The sequence below is a fragment of the Heterocephalus glaber genome, unplaced genomic scaffold, assembly GCF_053883595.1.
Source record: "Heterocephalus glaber isolate CG9 unplaced genomic scaffold, H.glaber_assembly_v1.0 deba00001504, whole genome shotgun sequence".
Taxonomy (NCBI): Eukaryota; Metazoa; Chordata; class Mammalia; order Rodentia; family Bathyergidae; genus Heterocephalus; species Heterocephalus glaber.
Genome location: NW_028258324.1, coordinates 25,773,628 through 25,794,434, shown reverse-complemented (window position 1 = coordinate 25,794,434; position 20,807 = coordinate 25,773,628). Strand labels below are relative to the sequence as shown.

General features: G+C 38.1%; 1 protein-coding gene across 4 annotated transcripts in view; it reads right to left on the bottom strand.

Moving 5' to 3' along the window:
* Window positions 1-180: 180 nt before the first annotated feature.
* Gyg1 (glycogenin 1) overlaps window positions 181-20,807 on the bottom strand; it is a 34,474-nt gene continuing 13,847 nt past the window's right edge. For 2 of the 4 annotated variants that reach the window (XM_004834417.4, XM_087186324.1), the window contains 4 exons: window positions 18,810-18,936; window positions 3,558-3,777; window positions 1,287-1,337; window positions 181-1,020 (listed from right to left, as the gene is read on the bottom strand). In XM_004834417.4, coding sequence (XP_004834474.1) covers window positions 847-1,020; window positions 1,287-1,337; window positions 3,558-3,777; window positions 18,810-18,936 — 572 coding nt within the window. In that variant the 3' untranslated portion in view covers window positions 181-846. The remainder of the gene's footprint in view (window positions 1,021-1,286; window positions 1,338-3,557; window positions 3,778-18,809; window positions 18,937-20,807) is intronic. The other 2 variants (XM_004834418.4, XM_087186325.1) reach the window with 1 other exon arrangement.

The window sequence follows — 20,807 nt, the reverse complement described above, 5'->3', positions numbered from 1 at the left end:
CCACCTGTCAGATCCATCACCATCATTGGAAAATATTAGATTTCTTAGGCAGCAGTTTTTAAAGCATATCTGTGTCAAGCTTTATACTTAAAAAAATCTATGACAAGTTTCACAAATTATGGAAAATCTAATAGATTTTTTTTCAAAGGTGAGATGGGGAAATACTTAAAACAACCAAGGTATGGCAATTAGTCTTTATTTTTCATACAGGGTATTAACTGCAGGTAACCATCAGAGAGCACACTGCTATTTTCACATATACAGAACTGAACAAAAGCATTTCAGCATGCTGCCTTATGGTGTATAGAAAACTGGTGAACGTATTCAGACATAGGAGATAAAATGGCCTAATGCCATTTGTTGACAAGTTATGAATCACTCAGCAGTGTTATTAAAGGTTGCCTTTACCTGAAGCACAATTGTCACTGATAATCCCTGGGCAATCCTAAAATGCAACTTTCCTGACAGGTATAACAAGCAAGGGGCAGAAGCCATATCCTGTTCTGAAGGGAGATGGATTTGGAACCTGGTTCTACACAAGTAAATAAAACCATCTTTGTAGCTTAATATTGAGTTTTCTTTACTACATATGTTGGCAATCAGCATAACTGAGAATTTCTGAAACAGCTAAATAAGTCTAGGGTTATGAAACAACACTGTCCATATAACAGAAGTACAGCTTCACAACTTCTGCCCAGTTCTCACCTGTCCTTCCGGAAAAACCCTTCATCTGATGAGTTTTAGTGAAAGTCTGTAAACACCTGCAACAGACTATTCTCAACCCAGCTCTAGATACTAAGTATCAGAAGTTCCTGTGAAAGGATGTTCAGAGGAAAATGGCAGCTTCTACTGGAGGTAAGTGTCAAGTTTTTGCTTGATGTTGTCAAAGGAGTCTGCTCCCATGTAATCAGCCTGGCCCTGTTCCCACCGCTCCTTCCTGTCTTCTGATGATACAGAAGGCTGTGGTGCAGCTGGGTTCTCCCCAAGGGACAGGTGTGATATGGCTCCTGAGGCATGTTCCTACAAAAAGAGAGCATAAAAGAGACTCCTTAAGAGAGCTGAAAATCAGATCATTTTAAAGAATGCAATAAATTGAAGATAAGAAAAGCAAGGATGAATTATCATGCAAAGTAGCAAAAACTGAAAACCATTACGTGAAACAAACAAAAAAAGACACAAAAATACGAGGGTCATGATTTTTTTTCCTAACGAAATGAAGACTTACTGACTCAGTGAAAACATTGGGAGAACAAATTATTTAGGGTTAATGTTTAAGTTCTGCATACCTTTCTACAGAAGCCACAAGAGAAAGCCAGTGTATAGACCAAGTCTGAAAGCTGCAAACAGTTCATTAGACAGTGTAAGATGGATAGACAAAAGAACACAAGTCTCATGATAAATTCTCAAACTGTGTGGGCTCAGAAAGGTTGAGAACTTAAACAAAAGTACACTTAAAATGCTACACTTTCTAGAGAACCTACCCAGAGAGCCACAACACATACACAAGTTGTCACATTATAAGAAGGAAAGCTAAATGGTTTTGAGGCTATGTACCGAATTTTTCTGTCCAAGCTTTCATTTGGATTACCAAGTAGCATCTATTCTTGTAGCTTCTGTTAATTTGCTTAGTTTTGAACAACTGTTTCAATTCCCATCTTCAACCTTGTCTTAGTTCATAATTCTCAGCCCTTGTGTTGCAGAAAGAACAGGGTAAATGCATAAAACAGCAAATCTATGCTAAATTAAAATTGACTCATTATATATGGATAGGCAGTCAACTTCAAGTATACCAATGAAGGAATATCAATGGTAAAGTGAGAAGGCTGGAAATCTTAAGAGAAAAAAGGTGGATAAATAAAAATGGAAAGTGCTTTTAACAGAAAATAGTGGAACAAATTTTTTGATTCTTGTTTTTTTGCTTTATATGTAAGTATGTATATATGTATTTAAATATACTGGAATTACAAGGAATTTGGGTATAGGATTGTGATAAAGCTGAAGCAACATAAGAAAGCTGATCCATTGGATCAGTTTTGCCTTTTCCTTCCCTTTGTAACAGGAATGGTAAACGCAGGCTCTTCCTGAGTGAGTTCTCTGCTTCATACTATGGGGGCTATGAATTTACAGTGAACTTGCCTAAGAGAAAGGCCCTTGAAATCTAGTCAAGGATGTTGGATCTAACTTAAAATGGATCATTGTTTAAAGTTTAACACATTCCCACTGGCTTGAACAACCAGTGATACATGATGGGACAGTCATGTATGTACCACTGGTGGCTCAGAGCTGCCCAGCAGTGAGATATACGGATTATGGCCCCATTGTGAGCATGTTAATTTTCCCTTCCTCTGCTATGAAAGGTGCTACATTTAGTTCTGGTCTGAAGAGCTATACCTTAAGAAAGTCTGTCTCAAATTTTTGGTTAAGATAATAGTCTTTCAGATCTGGATCTGAGTCTCAATTCTGCTGTTATAATCTTACACAACTAAGACAAGTTATATAAGTTCTTTAACCCTCATTTATCTATAAATGGGACATTAACAATAATAGTACTTACTTGGTAGAGTATTTGTAGGGATTAAATAAGTATAGCTAACTTTTATTAAGCATTTACTATATGCCAGGCACTGTTCCAACTCCTGTACAAGTGTTACTTCATGGACCACACTTATAATAAGAAATATTTAAAAGTATCAGTTATCTCTCTCTTTCTCCTTTCTGTATTTTGGTACAAATGCTAGCAAGTGACAGACTAAAATCTAGACTTTAGAAAAGAGAAGAACTCCTTATAATGCTATAATGGTAGGCAGGTAATTAACCAATTTCCCATTCATAATTTGCCCCTTTAGTTGTAGTTTTTGTATCTTAACATTTAACAAACAGTATAATTCCTCATTCTCTTCCAATTCATCCAAAAGAAAAAAACCTCAGAGAAGACCTTAAAGCCAGAAAACATGCTTTAAAAGTTATTTTAAATGTCATCTATCTCCCTGTTAAAAATTTTTTCACAAACCTATATAATCAGGGATATAAACAGGAAATAATATTTATTGTATATATTGTGATTTTCACTGAAAACACATTTTTTTCTAAGCAGATGGCATAAAATAGGTATATTTAAATGTCTAAAGTTTCTAAAACATTAAATGGGCCCTTTTTTTCTCCCTCCAGGGCAAAGTGGCCTACCACTAGGCTACATCCCTGGTCTATTTATATAGACTTAGTACATTAGGAATAATCTCAAAATCTTTCTTTTGGACAATGAGCTAAGAGCTTTATAGTTACAATATACAGATATATCAAAAAACTCTAAAAACATTTCTTATGCTATCAGATACAATGAAATTTGCCACCTAGTACTTTTACTCCTTCTGTGGTAGTAATATTTTTCCATTCTAAGATAGTCATTGTTTTCTTTTTCACAAATCTTACCTATTCACAGACTTCACAAGAGTCTTTGTTTAGAATATTACTAAATACTCCCAAATTCTACTGACAATCAAGTTTTAAAAGGTACAGCACTAACTTATATGAAAGAAAAGAAAAAATAAAAAACCTACCACATCTCTGTATGAGCAGGTGTCTTTGACAAGTCCATAATGTTGAAGCAGAGGTAAGACATTGGTAGTGAAGATGTCCCACCACAGATTAAGAAACTCTGGATGAGTCATGGTGGGATCATGGGACTCACTTTTAACACTTTTTGTTTGGGGATCATAAGTATAATTCCATGGTTTGACTTGTCCTAGGAAGTGCACAACTTTGGCATTTGCTCCAAACCTGCCAAGTGAACACAAGTTGAGATGGTCAGTGGATTCTGAGCATGGACAGATAATCAGGTCTTTGTTCTGTAATCTTAACAGTGCACCTTCCGTCTTGTAGTAGCAGTTGGAAAAGAAATTGGCCTTACGGTAAAACCAAGAAAAGATTCTTTAGAGATTAGTCAACTATGTGTTAAATACACATAAAAATGCAAAAAGTAGTAGTAGTTCAGTTCAACAAGAGAAGCACAAATTCATCCTGGATAGGAAAGGCACAATCACTTAGAAAACATTTGGTATTCCTAGTCAAGCTGAAAATGCTCATGTTCTGCCACACAGAAGCTAAGTTCCTTGTATAAAAGGATACATAATCACAATGTTCGCAGCAGGAGCATTGTTTGCAGTCATAAACACATGTCCACATGTTAGATTAGGTTACTGCTCTTTGTTCAACATGTGTGCATTGCTCTTAGCCTCGACAGCCTAAGTACTCTTTCCACCTGAAGCTGACATGGCACTACGGATTGGTCTGGCCAGTGGAATGTGGGCAGTAGTGAGAATGCCTTGCAGAAGCATTGGTTGGTTCTAGTCACTCTCTCTGAGAAGTTACTATGTGTGCCAGAGGATATGCTCTGTGTAACCCGCTGTTTCCACAGAATGGGAATAGGTTAGGATCAGACCCTGTGGCATTACTCCAAACAGAGCTAAGAGGATCAGAGCTATCCCAGTTGACCCACCATTAGAAATAAGAAGGAAGTAAAATAAGAAACACTTACTTATCAAATATTACGTTGAGATTTTATAGTTATCTCATCTTTTTCTAAAAGGAAAATTTCTGGCATATGAAATACAGAATGTAATACAGCAGTGAAAATGAACTATAGCAAACATAAATTTTTAAAGCCTTTACATTAAAAAAAGAAATGAGAAACAATTACATCATTCATTTGATCTACTTATATAAAGACAAAAAGGCCAGTGCCTTTTTATTTAAAGATTAGAAAACTTTATAATATGTATTTCCTGATACTATTTACCTGTGTGGGAAGGGAAGAGAAGAGAAGCTATGATTGGAAGGAACAAAAGGAGGCTTCTAAGATACTGTGTTCCATTTCTTTTTTCTGTGGAACCGGGAATCAAACTCAGGACCTTGCACTTGCCAGGCAGGTGTGGTGCCATTGAGCTAAACCTCCAGCCCTCATTTCTCTTTTAAATGAAATTTTAACTGATACATAAAAACATTAAAATTATACATATTAATGGAAGAATGTGATGTTTTAATACATGAACATTGTGTGACATTCAAATCAAGTTAAATATATCTACTCAAACTATTTTAGAGTAAAAAATTCAAAATATTTTTTAGCTTTTTTGGAGATATATATATATATATATATATATATATAATTATTGTTACCTACAGTCATCCTACTGTGCTGTTTCATTTCTTAATTTAGGTGGTGGGTATTTTAAAATACTGAACAAAAGAAATCAACAAAGCAATACCATTCACGGCAGCTTAAAAAAAAAATTAACACACCTAGGAATTAACCTAACCAAGGAAGTGAAAAACCTCTATAAGAAAAACTATAGTATTCTCAAAAAGAGATTGAAGAGACAGAAAATGGAAATACATCCTGTTCCTGGATAGGCAGAACAAATATTGTCAAAATAGTTCCATGATTTAATGCAATTCCAATCAAAATACGAATAGCATTTTTCATAGAACTAGAAAACACAATCCTAAAATTGGTATGGAACAAGAAAAGATCCCGAGTAGACAAAGCAATCATGAGCAAAAAAAGTAGAAGGCATTACAATCCCAGATTTTAAATTATAACAAAGCTACAGTAACAAAAACACCATGGTACTGGCACAAAAATAGACATACTGACCAATGGATTAGAACTGAGGATGCAGACACAACCCCATGTACCTCCAGCTATCTGATTTTCAACAAAAGGGCCAAAACATATGCTGGAGAAAAGATACCCTCTTAAAAACAATGGCGCTGGGAAAACTGGCTATCCACATGCAGAAGAATGAATCTAGACCCAAATTTCTTACTCTGTTCTAAAATCAAATCAAAATGGATCTAAGACCTAGATATAAAAAAACAGAAACACTGAGTTTGTTGGAAGAAAAAAAATAAGTAAAACTCTTGAAGACATAGGCATATGCAAGGGCTGTTAGAACAGAACCAAAAATGTACAAGAAACAATCAACAATTGGGATGACAGCAAATTTAAAAGCTTCTGCACAGTAAAAAAACAGCCAATAGGGTGAAGAGACAACCTACAGAATGGGAAAAAATTTTGCTAGCTACTCCTCAGAAGACTAGTTCTACTGTAGAATATATTTTTAAAAATTTTTAAATTAGACACCCCAAAATAAAAACACTCAATCAGAAAATGGGTCATGGAAATGAAAATACACTTCACAGAAGTAGTATACATGAAAAAATGTTTAGCATCTTTGGTCATTGGAGAAATGCAAGTCAGAAACAACACATATTCCATTGTACCCCAGTAAGAATGGGTATCCTGAGAGATAATAATGCCGGTGAGGCTGTGGGGATAAAGGAATCCTTGTATGTTGGTAGGAATGTAAACTAGTACAACCACTATGGAAATCAGTGTGGAGATTTCTCAGAAAACTAAAACTAGAAATTCCATTTGACCCAGTTATTCTCTTTGTAGGTATCTTCCCAAAAGAGTTAAAAAAGCATATTACAGTGGTATATGCACACCCATGTTTATAGCAGCACAATTCACAACAGCTAAATTATGGAAGTGGCATATGTCCATTAACAGATGAATGGATAAAGAAAATGTGGCACAATGGAGTACTCTACCATAAAGGATGAATTTGAGTCATTTGTAAGAAAATGGACGTTGAGCTATAATACTACATAAAACGAATCAGACACAAAAGGATAAATATTACATGCTGAGAGAAATCCAAAATACAGTAATAATAATTTAAGAAGCAAAATAAAACTTGGTTAGGAAAGAGGTAGCCTTTGTGGTGATGGGAAGGGGGTCTGGAAAGGGGTGGAAGAGGAAGTAAAAATGATGAAGATGTCGCCGGGGATTTAGCTCAGTGGTTTTGCTGCCTGCCTCGCAAGCACAAGGTCCTGAGTTCGATCCCCAGTACCAAAAAAAAAAAAAAAAAAAGATCAAGATGCAATATGTATATGTATCAATTCCCCAAGACGGATGTAATTATTTTTTTACTTTAGGATATCTCCTTTTATTGTGTATCATCTGTAGCATTCTAGACACAGATAACTGACAATAAGTTTTTATATTACATATTCGTGTAAGTTTCCTATACTGAGACATGTTCAAAGGTTTCTGAAAATGAGTTATAACAGAACTTTGCACATTCACAGGGATTTAATCCAATAGGCATTCCTACATATAGGCTAACTGAAGATTTGTGTAGATCACTTATGTTCTCAGTTTCTCACTACACTCCATTCTTTTGTAATTACAAATAAAACCAAATGATTAGAGGTGTTTTCATAAAGTACACTGATATGAGTTTCTCCACTGTGCAATGTCAAGTTTCCAGGAAGGGACATGTGAAAGTGAAGAATTCCCACATTTTATATTTATACTTACTTTCAGTGAGAATTTGTTCATGTTTTCTCAAGTCACAGGAATCACTAAAAGGTTTCTCACATCATCTATACAGGGGCTCTGTCCAGTGTGGGGCCCTTCATTATTTTAAGGTACGTGAAGGTAAGTGAAAGAACTTAAGGGTTTCTCACACTGACTACATACATACAGCTTCTCTCCCATGTGAGTATTTTCATGTATTTGAATGCACTGTGAAAAATATACTTTCAAACATTGCTCACATCTGTTCAGATTCTCTCAATTATGACATTTCTCATGCAGGTAATGATACCTGTGTGTATTTTTTTTTTTTTTTTTGAGATAAGAGTCTCACTATGTAGTCCAGGCTGGCCTCAAACTCACGGGAATCTTCCTCCTCCTCCTGAGTGCTGGGATTACAGGCAGGCGCCACTATGCCCGGCTTAGGAATGTAATTATTATGTACCAGAAACATATACCCCCCCCCAAAAAAAACCCCACAGGCTGAAAAAAAATGCACATACGCTACTCTGTAGGGACAAAAAACTACTGAAAGACAATAAGAAAATCTAAATAAAAAGTTTTACCATGGAAAACAACAAAAATAAAACGTCGCACATTTTTTAGCACATACTTTTGTATACACACATTTCATAATAAATAATATCTTGAAAAGAATAAGATTTAATCCTGGTTCTGTACTAGCTGGGAGGAAATCTATGAAAATAAAAACAACAATAAAGACGACTGCAAAAATTGCCAAAGGGAAAATCAGAGCAAGGAGGGCTCAGGAATTTAGGAAGGAGGGAGGGCATGAGAAGCCAGCTGCAGGGGGCAGAGGTGCTGTGGTGACAGGATGTGACTTGAAGCTTGTACAGCAGATGGCATCTGGAAAGCTGGTAATAGTCTAATAAGTCCAGGTAGGGAACACCTGTGTGTACTGCCAAGTATCTCCAGTCAGATCTGGAGAAGCCCCTCTGAATAGGAAAGGAAAGATAAACTTGGACAGATCCTTGGGGGCTAGGCTTACATGTTAGATTTCAGTGGATTTACATAGGAATCCAATACATTTGAGTATGATGTACAAATCAAAATAATGCAGATTCTGTTGACATAACATTTCCTAACTTCTAAAGTTTACTTTTTAAAAAAATGTTAAGAGACCTGTTAAATAGATATCATCTGAGAGTTTACTATGTTTGGGGCTCAAAGGTTTTAAGGACATGGTTGGGAATAATAATATTCCTACAGAGTAGACTTTATTAATATGCTAGTTCAGGCACAGAGAGACTGAGTTGCCTAGCACCACACAGCTATTAAGTGGCAGAGACGGGATTTGGCACAATTTTGCTTCTTAATGAGGCCTGAACTGCTGTTACTATCCTATAATGGTGCCACTACAAAAATATGTAAGAAAAATAAAGCCTACTTGTAAAATTCTTTCTTAAGGGTGATTATTCCACATTAACATTTCTACAATGAAAGGAATACCTGATATCCTCAAGCTTATTCTTCACACACACAGTATATTTTACACACATATTATACACATAGACAATTTTATCCTTAAAAGGATAAATACTATAGTGCCCAAATTTGTGCATACTTAGGGCAATCAACTAAATAAGCAACTGTTATGTCTAAGGCACTATATTTAATGTGTGTTCTTCCAAATGGGTTTTGTCAATGCAGGGAGATGGGTCATCCACAAAAAATAACAGAACAAGCCAGTGCTACTAGTGCCATGGTGATGTTAAAGGGTGTGGGAATTTTGAAGCAGTAATGCAGGTGAGGTTTTCAAAGAAGACTTTGTGCAGGAAGTGGGAATAGGATAATGCCTGGGAAAAATGGGTAGGATTCAGACAGCTATTCTCAACAAATGTTCTAACAATGAGCACGAGGAAATCCATCCCAGATTTTTCACATGTGTTTGTATGTTACGGGGTGAGGGTGGGTAGACAGGTATTGCCTCATGCTTGCAATACATAGCTTTAAGCCTAAAACCTGAATCTTGCACATAGAATCTGCATATCTTCCTTCCACTTTCTCTTTCACCCCTGACTCAACTTCTTTGCCCAGAGTCAGCATTTGTTTGTCCTATATTAACCAATCACTGCCTCAACCTATGTACTGATATTTATATTTGCATTAGCCAATACTTGATATAAACACAATATAGTTATAACATGGTAGCGATGCCAACTAAAACAAATTAAAATATGATCAGAGTGTGAACTCTATTCCTTTCTAGCCTGTTCTCCTGGCAGTTCACAGATGATTAAGCAGTATTAAGAATAATAGTTCACAAATATAAATACTCACCCAGGCCAGGCACTGGTTAGCATTTGCATGGTTTATTTCATTTAGTCTCCAAAACCACTATGTGAGGCAACCAAGGCATGAAGTTAAATAACTCATCAAGGATGAGATGGCTGGTTAGTGACAGGACTGGGATTCCATCCAGGCAGTCTGGCACCAGAGCCAAAGCTCTTAACCAGGATGTTATTGTAAGACACTTTCAAAATTATAAGGGCATTGGCTGAGAGTGACATTTGTTAATTCATGCATTAACTTCCACCTACAGTCAATTTGAAAGTGGAAAAGGGAATACCCAAGTTGTCAAGGACCTAGCAATACAAAATAGCCAATAGGAAAGAAAGTTACAAAGCAGGCAAGTTAGCACTAATGGTCTGACTGTTCTTAGAACAATGCAGTTCGTGCAAAGATTAGGGATTAGGGAATACAGGGAAGAATGAAAACAAGAAATGGATGGTGTGTTTTAGGGCCATGTGACCTTCAAGTGGACTATTCTGGGCAGTGTTTAAGGCCTGCTCATCAGTTGTCCATCACCTCGTCTGTTAACTGGAACCTCAGCATAGACAGAAAAAGGGCACAATGATCCAATCCACTTGCACACCAAGACTGCCCAGACCTCTGCTTTAGCCAGGAAAGTAATCCCAGCCTCTGGCCCTGTCCATGTGCCCACATGGCTCAAGTCCTCTAACTGGTTTAGGGGCCTCTGCAACCTCCCTGGATTCATGCTGGTTGGCACCTCTCTATCCGGCCAGCCTTCCTCTTGAGCGTTAACAGGAGTGCCATTTGGATACATCCATATCCTGCAGTGGGGCTTGGGCTTGGGCTTTGGGCTCAACCGTCAGGTATCCATGTTTCTGAGTGTCTCTTTAAGGATAATCATTGTTAACTTCTGTGGCCAGAAGGCTCCTCTTTCAAAATACATTTTTTACCTATCCACTGGATAGTCATTTCATGAGCAGCCTTAATTTTAAGAAATTCCTTGATAAGCTTGTTTGAGGTAGAAATTCAGAGCTTAAGTGGTCCTAAATGTGGGTAGAACTGCCCTTTCTGCTTTAAGGCAGGAAATCCTTGGGTGCAGTAAGACAGGGCAGGGTGGGGAGGCACAAAGAGGTAAGCAGGACAGTGGAAGGTGGCACAATAGTGGGTGATGCAATCTCCCTAAAGCGACCCAAATTTCTGCAACAAAACAACAATAACAAAATGGAACATGTGAGTAAGTTTCCTAGCAAAGCTAACTGGAGCCAGGTTTTGAGAGTAGAGCAGAAGAGCCCATGCAGATTCAGAAGCGTAAAGACACAGAGAGCAAAACAGGAGGTAAGAAAACAGCAGGGGCAAACAGAAATCATGCAGAGGCTTCAGATGTTATGAGTTCAGCCTGTACACAGCCCCATTTCTGTCCAGTGTGGAATGGGGAACTCTTTAATTTTGAATGCCTTAAGTATTTGGATTGAACTGCCACACACCTGACATCTATAGAAGTGAATAGCAGCAGAGAGTGTAGGAAGAAAGCACATTTAAAGCAAAGGATCTTTACAGGTTTGGTGAGTACTGATCATGTACCATTTAGGCCAGCCCACAAGCCCTCACCAGAAGGGTAGAAGGAAAGGGACATAAGGTAGCTAAGTGGGAAAATATAATGAGGTGAAAGGTCTCAAATGCTAGTCTGTTTTTTAAATCTAGAGTTTCAATTAATCACAATATGAGTTTCAAACAACTGTCTAAATTATGTTTCCAAAAGTATTTTTCTATCACCTTAATCAGTTCACTTTTCAACATTTATGAAAATCCAAAATAATCCTACCAAAATAAGGAGCAAGGGCATAAGTAAAAATGGAAGTTACTTCTCGCTTAAAAGAATATTTTAGGGACTGAAGGGTGCTGTTCAGCGGAAAAGCTCCTGTCTAGTACGTTCAAGGCCCTGAATTGGATCCCTAGCACGATAGGAAAAAATTAGCCTAAATGTAAATTTGAGGGCACATTTACAGAAGGGAAAACCATGATATTTCTGGTATCTTTTACCCACCAAAAACAACAATCAGGTGTCAGTTAGCTACTTAGCTAAAAGCAAAATAGCTAATGAACAGGAGGAAAAGGAAATGTTGATATAGGAAGATAAGCCCAACTGACGTCGACCCAGAACTGGGATAACCAGAGATTCACTGACTCATCCCCCAGTTTATCCAACAAATTACCAGCCAGGAAAAAAAACCCTTGGGTATATGTTACAATTGTCTCTAAATTACTGAGAACCATTCATTCTGACTCAGTAAGGGGGATTTATCTCAGCCTGCATATGTCTCTTAAAATAAATGTTCTAATTTTAACTTGACAGAATCTCTAAAGAGTCGTCCAGATCACAAGACATAGTTTGAACTCGAGCCAGCAATAATACTGCTTATGTTAGCCGTTAAAATAATCCCTGTGACCTGATGTTACCAAAAGATCAGACAGAATTTTCATGACTAGTTTAGTAGTTGAGAAATGTAGCTGGGAACATGTGGATCAGACTACAAAACTATTTAGAATGGAAAAGAAACTAAACCATAAGAATATACATAGAAGCAATTTTAGTTCTCAGTAAGCTTTTAATATGCATTGTTCATTTAGATACTAAGATAGCACTGTTTATTTGAAACACTTCTCAGAAAATACATGGCAACAGTGCCAAGCATCCTCTTGCCCATTTCAGTGACTCTGTATCTGTTTTGTCACCATGCATGCACCTTCTCAGACTCACTCACACTTGTGGGAACAGCCATACATAAGCCCTTCTTTCTCCTAACACCAGTTAGCCACCTGTCCTCTCTCACCAAAACATTCCTTCTCTTACTCACCCAGAATCTAAATCAAACATCACAAACCCAAGTGTCCAAAGGGTAGTGCTAATCATACAGAGGAGGAGTTACCTGGTGAGGTAGGGACTGCAGGGTACAGAATACTGCATGGCCCACCCTCAGAACACAACTGCTTTCCAGCCACAAACAACAGTGACCACCAGGGACCTCCTAAGTTTTCCCTGTCTTGCAAATGAATCCTCCAATACTGCCCTGGAAATCAGAACAATGTCAGCACTTAAACCCAGACTTTACTAACTTAAAGAAGCCCTCGTCCATTGCACTGCCTGCAAGGTTGGTCTCTCTTTATAAACTAGGTAAGGGAAAGAGTCACGATGCCAGGACACTATGGAGCCTTTCTGGCTGGTAGCAGGTCAGTATCTACTGTCTGGCTGCTCATTTATTCACCCAACCAAACTTGTACTGCCTACCACTATCCGGTCCCACATGCTAGGTTGCTTTCATGTTTCTAAGGATGTTTCAGCTTTTACCTGAATCCACCCTCTCTCCTGTGTACGAGGTCCCATCCTCTTTCACCTAACTCAAGGACATAACTCCAATGCCTCTCCTCGATTTTCTGCATTTAGTGTTATCCATCTACAAGTCATTACCACCAGTAGAAGAATATGCTGTAACATCTGCTCTATTTATAAAACAACCACTACCACCCTCTCTTGACCCTACATTCCTGCCCAGCTGTCAACCTATTTTTCTGCCCCCTTTAAAGCAGATGCCTCAGAAGATATACGTACATTGGTTGCCTCCATTCTCTTGGACAAGCTTCAATCAGGCTTCTCCTCCTCCACTTCACCAGATGTGCTCTTGCCAAAGTCACTAGTGACCTCTGTATTCTATGGAAGAGCTAATTCTTAATTGTTCTCTTATCAGACCTATCATGGCAGCTAACATAGATCCTGCCACTCCATGCACAAAAGTTTCTTTGTGTGGGTTCTGCAATACCACACTTTTCCTATCTCCTCTTATCTTGCTGTTCTTGGTCTATTGTCCCAATTCTTCCTATTTTCCTGCCTCAAGGTTCAATGTTCAGAACTTTTTTCTATCAATAATTACTCCTTTGGCTACATCATCTTATTCCATGGCTGTAAACATCATTTATATGCTGCCAAGTCTCATGGTTTTTCTCACCTAGACCTTCCTTCTTTATCTACATACCTAATTCCATACTTTTACTAGGATGTTAATATGTATCTCTCAAACTTCACACACTCCTAACCAAATACACTCAATACCTCTCTGATCAATCCTTGCCCTCATGAACCTGCCTCACTCAGTCCTTCCCATTTCAGGAAATGAAAATTCTATCATCCCAGTAGCTTAGGTCATAAACCCTTAATAGTCATATTTGGCATATCCTACCAAGTATTTAATTTTACAAAAGAAGTTTAAAATCTGAGTTTTATATAAAAGTCTATCATTTTTAAATATCAAAGACTGAATTTTTTAAAAAAGAAATTCTGTATAGCAGAAACAAAGCATATTTGAATGACAAACACATTACACAGCCTCCAAGGATGGTTTGTCTCCCACTCACTGCCTCATTTTTCCCTGCCATGAGCTCCCTCTCCTACTGATACAGCAACCTGACTTCTGCCCATGGGATCTCATTTCTGCGTTCTCTTTTGCCTGTTGTCAGGCAGCCTTAAAAGATGGGTTGTAGCTAGGCTCTGAGGCTTGATTCCCTGCGTTAAATACTAAAAAAAAAAAAAAAGTAAAGGCTAGGTTGGGTCTGACATGGAAGCTCTATCCAGTAAAGATAGGTAGGATAGCAGAACAAACAGAAGTAAGATCCAAGGACAGATAAACACTTCGAGATAAGTCAGAGTGACCAGATGACTACATTAAGAAATGGGGGGCCCTAGGGTCTAAATCCAGATGTATCATTAACACCAAAAAAGAAGAACAAGAATGTCTGCATAGCCATCACTTGATTCTTCCTCAACATTTGATGCCTGAAGGACTGGGTTATGCAATGTACGGAAACTGCACACCTAAGCAACTGCAGAATGGGGTGACTTTTAGTATTTTGTTCAGCAGCCGAATGTGTGACATAATGCACATCCTCCAGAACTGCAAAGGGAATGAACAGTGAGTAGGTCAGCAAATGGCTCTGGGTAAAAAAAAAGTGTTATTCAAAATATAACAGTCTCGGGGCTTGGGGCAAAGTTGCAGAAATGTAAAAAGAAATTTTAAAAGTTATGGCCTCAATGAAAATAGTCACGGAGAAAGCATTAGTCAAGGGGGTCCCAGGGATCTCTTAAAACCACTAATCAGAAATGTACAAGAACAATATAATTTAGAACACTAAAGGTTCAACTTCTAGAAATACTAATTTTAAGTACAGTTGGTAAGGTTTTAGTGAATAAGTCACATTCTTGAAATGGATGACTATATTTTAAAAAGTTCAAAGAAGTAAAATAAATGGGAAAATTTTAATTTTCACCAGGCCAGGCTTCAGGTCATATTTAAACTCAGTAAAAAGGTAAGATCAAAATATTTTTATGAAATTATTTGGTAAATTGGGCTTTGCAGCCAATCAATTTGACCAGTTTCCGTAGTGGTGTGAAGCACTACCAGACAATTCTTTATTCTGGGCATGTTTTATATAGCATGATATGGCCTAAAGAGCTATGGCTATGACAGAAAGCTAACACAGCACTAAGTGACTGATTCTAAAAGATTTTTTTTCTAGCACTATAAACAAGTCAAATTCTATTTTATGAATAAAAGGGGCACTCCAGGTAGAGATAACTTTTTTTTCAGTACCAGGGATCAAACTCAAGACCTTGTGCTTGCAAGGTAGGCATAGTGCCACTGAGCTAAATCCCTGGCCTGAGAAAACTTTTTTTAAAAAAACTAAATATTCATTAAAAGCCTACCATATCCCACACATTATGCTAGGCACTTTCAACAGCATTGAAAAGCACATTAATAACTTGTTTCCCAATGCACATAACCACAAATTAGCTTAGAAATGACTAAACAAAACATTGTAGTACTCAAATTATGCTGTATTAAAGAGGATCTTCTATTAAAAACATGTTACTAATTCTGTTTTTCAGGAGCTGTTTCAGTAATCATCTAAAGTGGTAAAAACTTAAGTGTTACCTTTACATTTTCTTCTATCCAAATGGAATGTACAGAAAGGCATTAGAAATGTTACTTCATGGCTCAAATTCATGGTTAAGCTTGATTCACATTAGGCTGCTCATGAGCTGTAACGTCATGCAACAGTATTCTGTTGAAAGGTTTGCTACCTTGTTCTAAGACAGCCAAGGCTCAAGATTCTGGGACATTTAAACACTGCCTTGGTGACCTCATGGTATGTGGTTATCCGGAGATGTGAGACAAATTTTCAACTTCTGCCATGCAGCCCAAGTTGCTCTAAACCACTCCCTGCTACCTATTCCATGTGCCACCAGCCACGGTAACCTAGGTAAAGCAGCACAGGACACAGCTGTTCAAACCCAGTGAGTACCACACTAATTCTGAACCCAAGATGAGACCTCACATTCACAGTACTTTTCAGGAATAGCTATGGCGACCCAAATGTCCATAATAAGGTACTGAGGTTCAAGAAGGATTTGGACAATTTTACATTAACTACCTACATCTTTTCATCCCTTCTACAAGTATAAAGAAATCTAGGGGAAATATCTCCGAAGATAGATCTCTGCAAGAAAGATAAAAACATTTTCTGGCAGAGAGAAGAGAAAATGAGTTCTCTGATCTGCTTTCAACACTCCTAAAGAGGTAGCAATGAGGTGTGGCAAGGCTTGGCTTTGAGCAGTCTCAGAAAAGCAGGGCTGGCATCCCCAAGAACAAGCTGCGCAGAAACAGCATGAACTCCTGCCAGCCTGCAAGCCGCCTGCTGTCTGGCCAGTGAGTAGAGTTACTCCTCCTTTTCTCAATGCGTCACATACTCTATGGTGACGGCAATAAACCAGAAAGATTTCCAAAATTAGCCTCACTCGTTGAGCCATGAAGAAGAAACCATTCTAGCCACTCTGGTAATTTAGATCTCAAGCTTTTTCTGGGAAATTCATTTACAGGATATAAAACAATTGGGTTCTTGAGATAAGGGGACCTACAGTTGCCTCTACTACAGCTGCTTCTTGTTCTTCCGAGTTAAAATAAATGGAAGCAGTGTATATGAAAACCTTTCTGAAAGGTACAATGGGTTCATTGTTGGCAAGTAAGGTGAAAATCAGATGGACTCAAACTAAGTCAGAGCAAAATATTTATTCATCAAACACTAGGTTCTCCCTCTTTGGAAACAGAACAACTGGAGGACGTCAGATCCATGCTGCCCAGCAGGGTCATCCTAAGACCTTTGGCTCACTGTATGAAACTGAGTGTAATGATCACGCTATTAAAAGTTCCTTCTCCTTGACACTCACCTGTTTGCTTATTAAGCTGAATTTAGTCAATTAAATTATAAGCAACTTCCTTACTGTAGACAAATTCACTTCTAGGCGGTGAAGCTATCGTGATTTGTAGGAGTACTATTCAAATTGGTAGGGCTAGCCAGGCACAGTGACACATAATTGTGATCCCAGCTATTGGAAGACTGAGGCAGAAGGAACACAATCTGAGGCTAGCCTGGGAAACTTAGTAAGACTTTATCTCAAAAAAGAATTTTTTAAACGGCTGGGGATGGAGCTTAGTGATAAAGCACTTGCCTAGAATGCATGAAGCCCTGGGTACAATCCTCAGACCCGCCAACTGGCAGGGCTAGTTATGAGGCAGTAAGGATCAAAATAAATCAGGCCCACAATCCTATGTAAGACAGATTCATGTTTTACAAGGCCAAATACTGAGAGGCAAAAATAATGCTTCTCCTACTCTTCTCTTGATAGTGAATTCTTTTATGTTTGCTTTACTCAAAATACAGTTGGTATGTTTTAGAGCTTCCCTATTTCACTGTAGAAAGGGAAGAGAATCAAGAGGCTATAATGCCATAGACAAACACCAATGGGACACGTAGGGAGGAAAGAACACAAGATACTTACAGTCCTAACTAGGAATGTTGAAAAAGTCTACTCAAAAACCGAGAAAGAAACATTTCTGCCAGGGAAAGAGAGGCATGCTCGTTACTGTGGTGCAAGGCTTACAGAGATGACATCGGACAATGAAAGATGAGGAGTGAAAGGCCTTTTGTTTTCTGCCGACTCGGGAATGCCCATGCAGGACAGATTGGAAAGACAAGTCCAGCTCAATAAAGGACTTCACTCCTCATGGCTCTGCCTCAAGATCAACCTGACAGCTAGGCCCTGGTTCAAGAAATCTGAATCATCCTCTTAGTTCAACACACTGAGTCAGAGGCTGAACACTGTGATGAGGCTGAATTAGTTGCTGTATTACAACCGTACCAGCAACTAAATAAGGACGTTACCAAAAACAATGACAACAACAAAGACAAATGTCCACTGAGAACTTATGTGCATTAACGTACTTTATCCTCTTGACAAGCCTATCAGGTAGATACTATTTTCATCTTTGTTTTACATATGGAAAACTGGGACACAGACTCATAAATCATTAGGAGGTAAATGACAGAGAACAGACATATTGCCCTGCTTTTCTGGCTTCAGGAATTATTAACACTATGCTGACAGGCAACCAAAATGGCAAATATCCTACCATTAAATAAGAGCTAAGCATAGACCAGATCCTCTTCTAACTACGTTCTGTGAGAACCTCCTTTAATGCTTACAATAGCCCCATGAAGACATTGAGGCAGAGTGTTCTGTACCCAGTCCGAGGTTACCACCGAGTTAAAAGACTACTCCAGGATGTGCCCTGAGGGCACCCAACACCAGAGCTCCTACTCTTAACCAGGATACCACACTGCTGCTTGTGACTTGCTTGCTCCACACAACAATTATGGGGGGAGCTTTTAACACCCTTGTTTTGCAAGTTAGAAAAATTGAAGCTCAGCAACCAGTATGAGGTAGAATCTGAGTTTATGCCTAGGTACAGACCTTGTCTTCTGTGTACCTGACCATCACGTATGCATGACTTACCACCATGCAGGAAACCCAGGAACCAATTCGGGGAATCTTGTCCTACAACGCAGTTAGGTGCCCTCCGGATCACCTAACTGATGACATCATCAAAGCCACTCTCAAATGCAGCCATGTTTTGTAGAATAAAAAGGCCCTGAAGTTCCTAACTGGTAATATCTCCCTCAGAGAGACAATGAGACACCTCCCAAACATCTTAAACCTCATTCCCCTGCCCTTCTTGTCCCCAATAACAGTGAAGACATTTGTACTTACATTTTAAATGCTGGGAGATAGGAGTATATAGAAATGCTACTTAGGTTATAAATAAATGGCAGGTGTTTTCTGATATCTGTTGTTGCCCAGCTGCTAAAAAATGTGTTCAGTAAGCCCTGGTCCCCACCTGAAAGAAAAAAAGAAAAGAATTATGGTTAATAAACTTCAAAGGCAGATCAATATAGCAGTATATAACTAGACCTTCAAATTGTGCACTAGTTCTTTTACAAAATAATAAATTCTATGTCATTTGTATTTGCATGGGGATGGCCATTTTCCCAATTTAATTTCTTAATCTAACAAGTACTTACAGGTTTAACAAGTACTTTTAGGTTTAAAATCCAAATGTATTTATTTACGCTCTTTGTATCCTATCATTTCCAAACAACTCTAAGGATCAAAGCCACTCATTGAGTGAAAGTCTGTGGAGAAACCTCTCTGCATTAAAGAGCTTCTGAGAGATCCTCAGTCTTCAGGAGACAAGCAACTCAAGAGAAAATCAAAAGTTCTTAACTTCTAAAGGAAAATGAAGACGGCAACAATATATTTCATTGTTACAAGGATGCAATGGACTGGATGTTTATGATCCCATTTTTTATGTTGAAAGTCTGAATTCTAAGGTAAACTGAATTAGGACCTTTATAAAAGAGGCCTGAGAGAGATCCCTCAACTCCTTCTGGCATGTGTGGTTATGGGAAAAAGACACTGGTCTATGAACTAGGAAGCAGGCCTCTCCCGACACCAAATCTGCCAGCAGTTTAACACTGGACTTCCCAATCTCAGAACTCTGAGACAGAATAATCATTGTTTATAAGCCTCCCAGCCTGTATTTTGTTACAGTAATCTGAACAGATTAAGATAATAAATAGATATGAGAACAAAAGACAATTTTAGCTGTACGGACAAACTGATATGCTTTGGGGTACAAACTAGTAAAGCCAAAACACTGTGTCATCCACGAGTTTTATTTTGGATACTTCAAAGACACTCCAAATGTGGAAAGGGACACCAGTGGGTGAGGTACAGAGCTCTGAATTCTTAATTTCCTTTCCGCCATAATCATCAAAGGCTGAAGAAATGTTCACAGCAGCTTATTCATAATGGCAAGACTGGCAACAGCCCAAATGTCCTTCAACAGCTATGTCATTACATTCACATAAAAGAATATTACTCAGCAATAAAAAGGAATAAACTACGGCTGGGGATTTAGCTCAGTGGCACCGTGCCTGCCTTGCAAGCACAAGGTCCTGAGTTCAATCCCTGGTACCAAAAAAGGAATAAACTAATAAACATGACTTGGATGACTTTCCAGGGATTTGTGCTGGGTCAACAACTAATGCTACAAGGTCCTGAGTTCGATCCCTGGTACAAAAAACAAACAAATTAATGCTAAAGGATTGTATGCTGTGCTATTCCATTTATATAACATCCTTCAAGTGATAATACTGCAGATAGAGAACAGATTTATAGTTCTAGAAAAGTGAGAAGGAGATAGCCATGACTGTAAGAGTATCACCCGAATCCTTGTGCTGGATTTGTCCTGTGTATTGACTGTGGTGACAACAATCTTCTCATGTAATAACATGGCAGAAAACACATGCACACACACAGACACATGTACAAATGAATACAGACAAAACTGGTAAAATTGGAATAAGGTTGGTGGAATGTACCCATGTCAATTTCCTAACTGTGGTATTATACTACAGTTATACTACTATTACAGTTATACTACTATTCAAAAGATATTGCCACTAAGGGAAACTGAGTGAAGAACATAAGAGATTTCTGGCTATTATTTTTTACAACAGCATTTGACTCTATAGTTCACTCAAAAAAATATTACTTCTCGGTCTTTTGGCTAAGATCAAGTGTAATATAGTTCACTCGAGATTTTAAAAAAAGTTTTTAAAAAAGTCCAAGGAAATGAGGATTAATGTAATTAATGCAAAATACAATCAAGAACTCAGTCATTAGACTCTAAATTCCACAAAAACA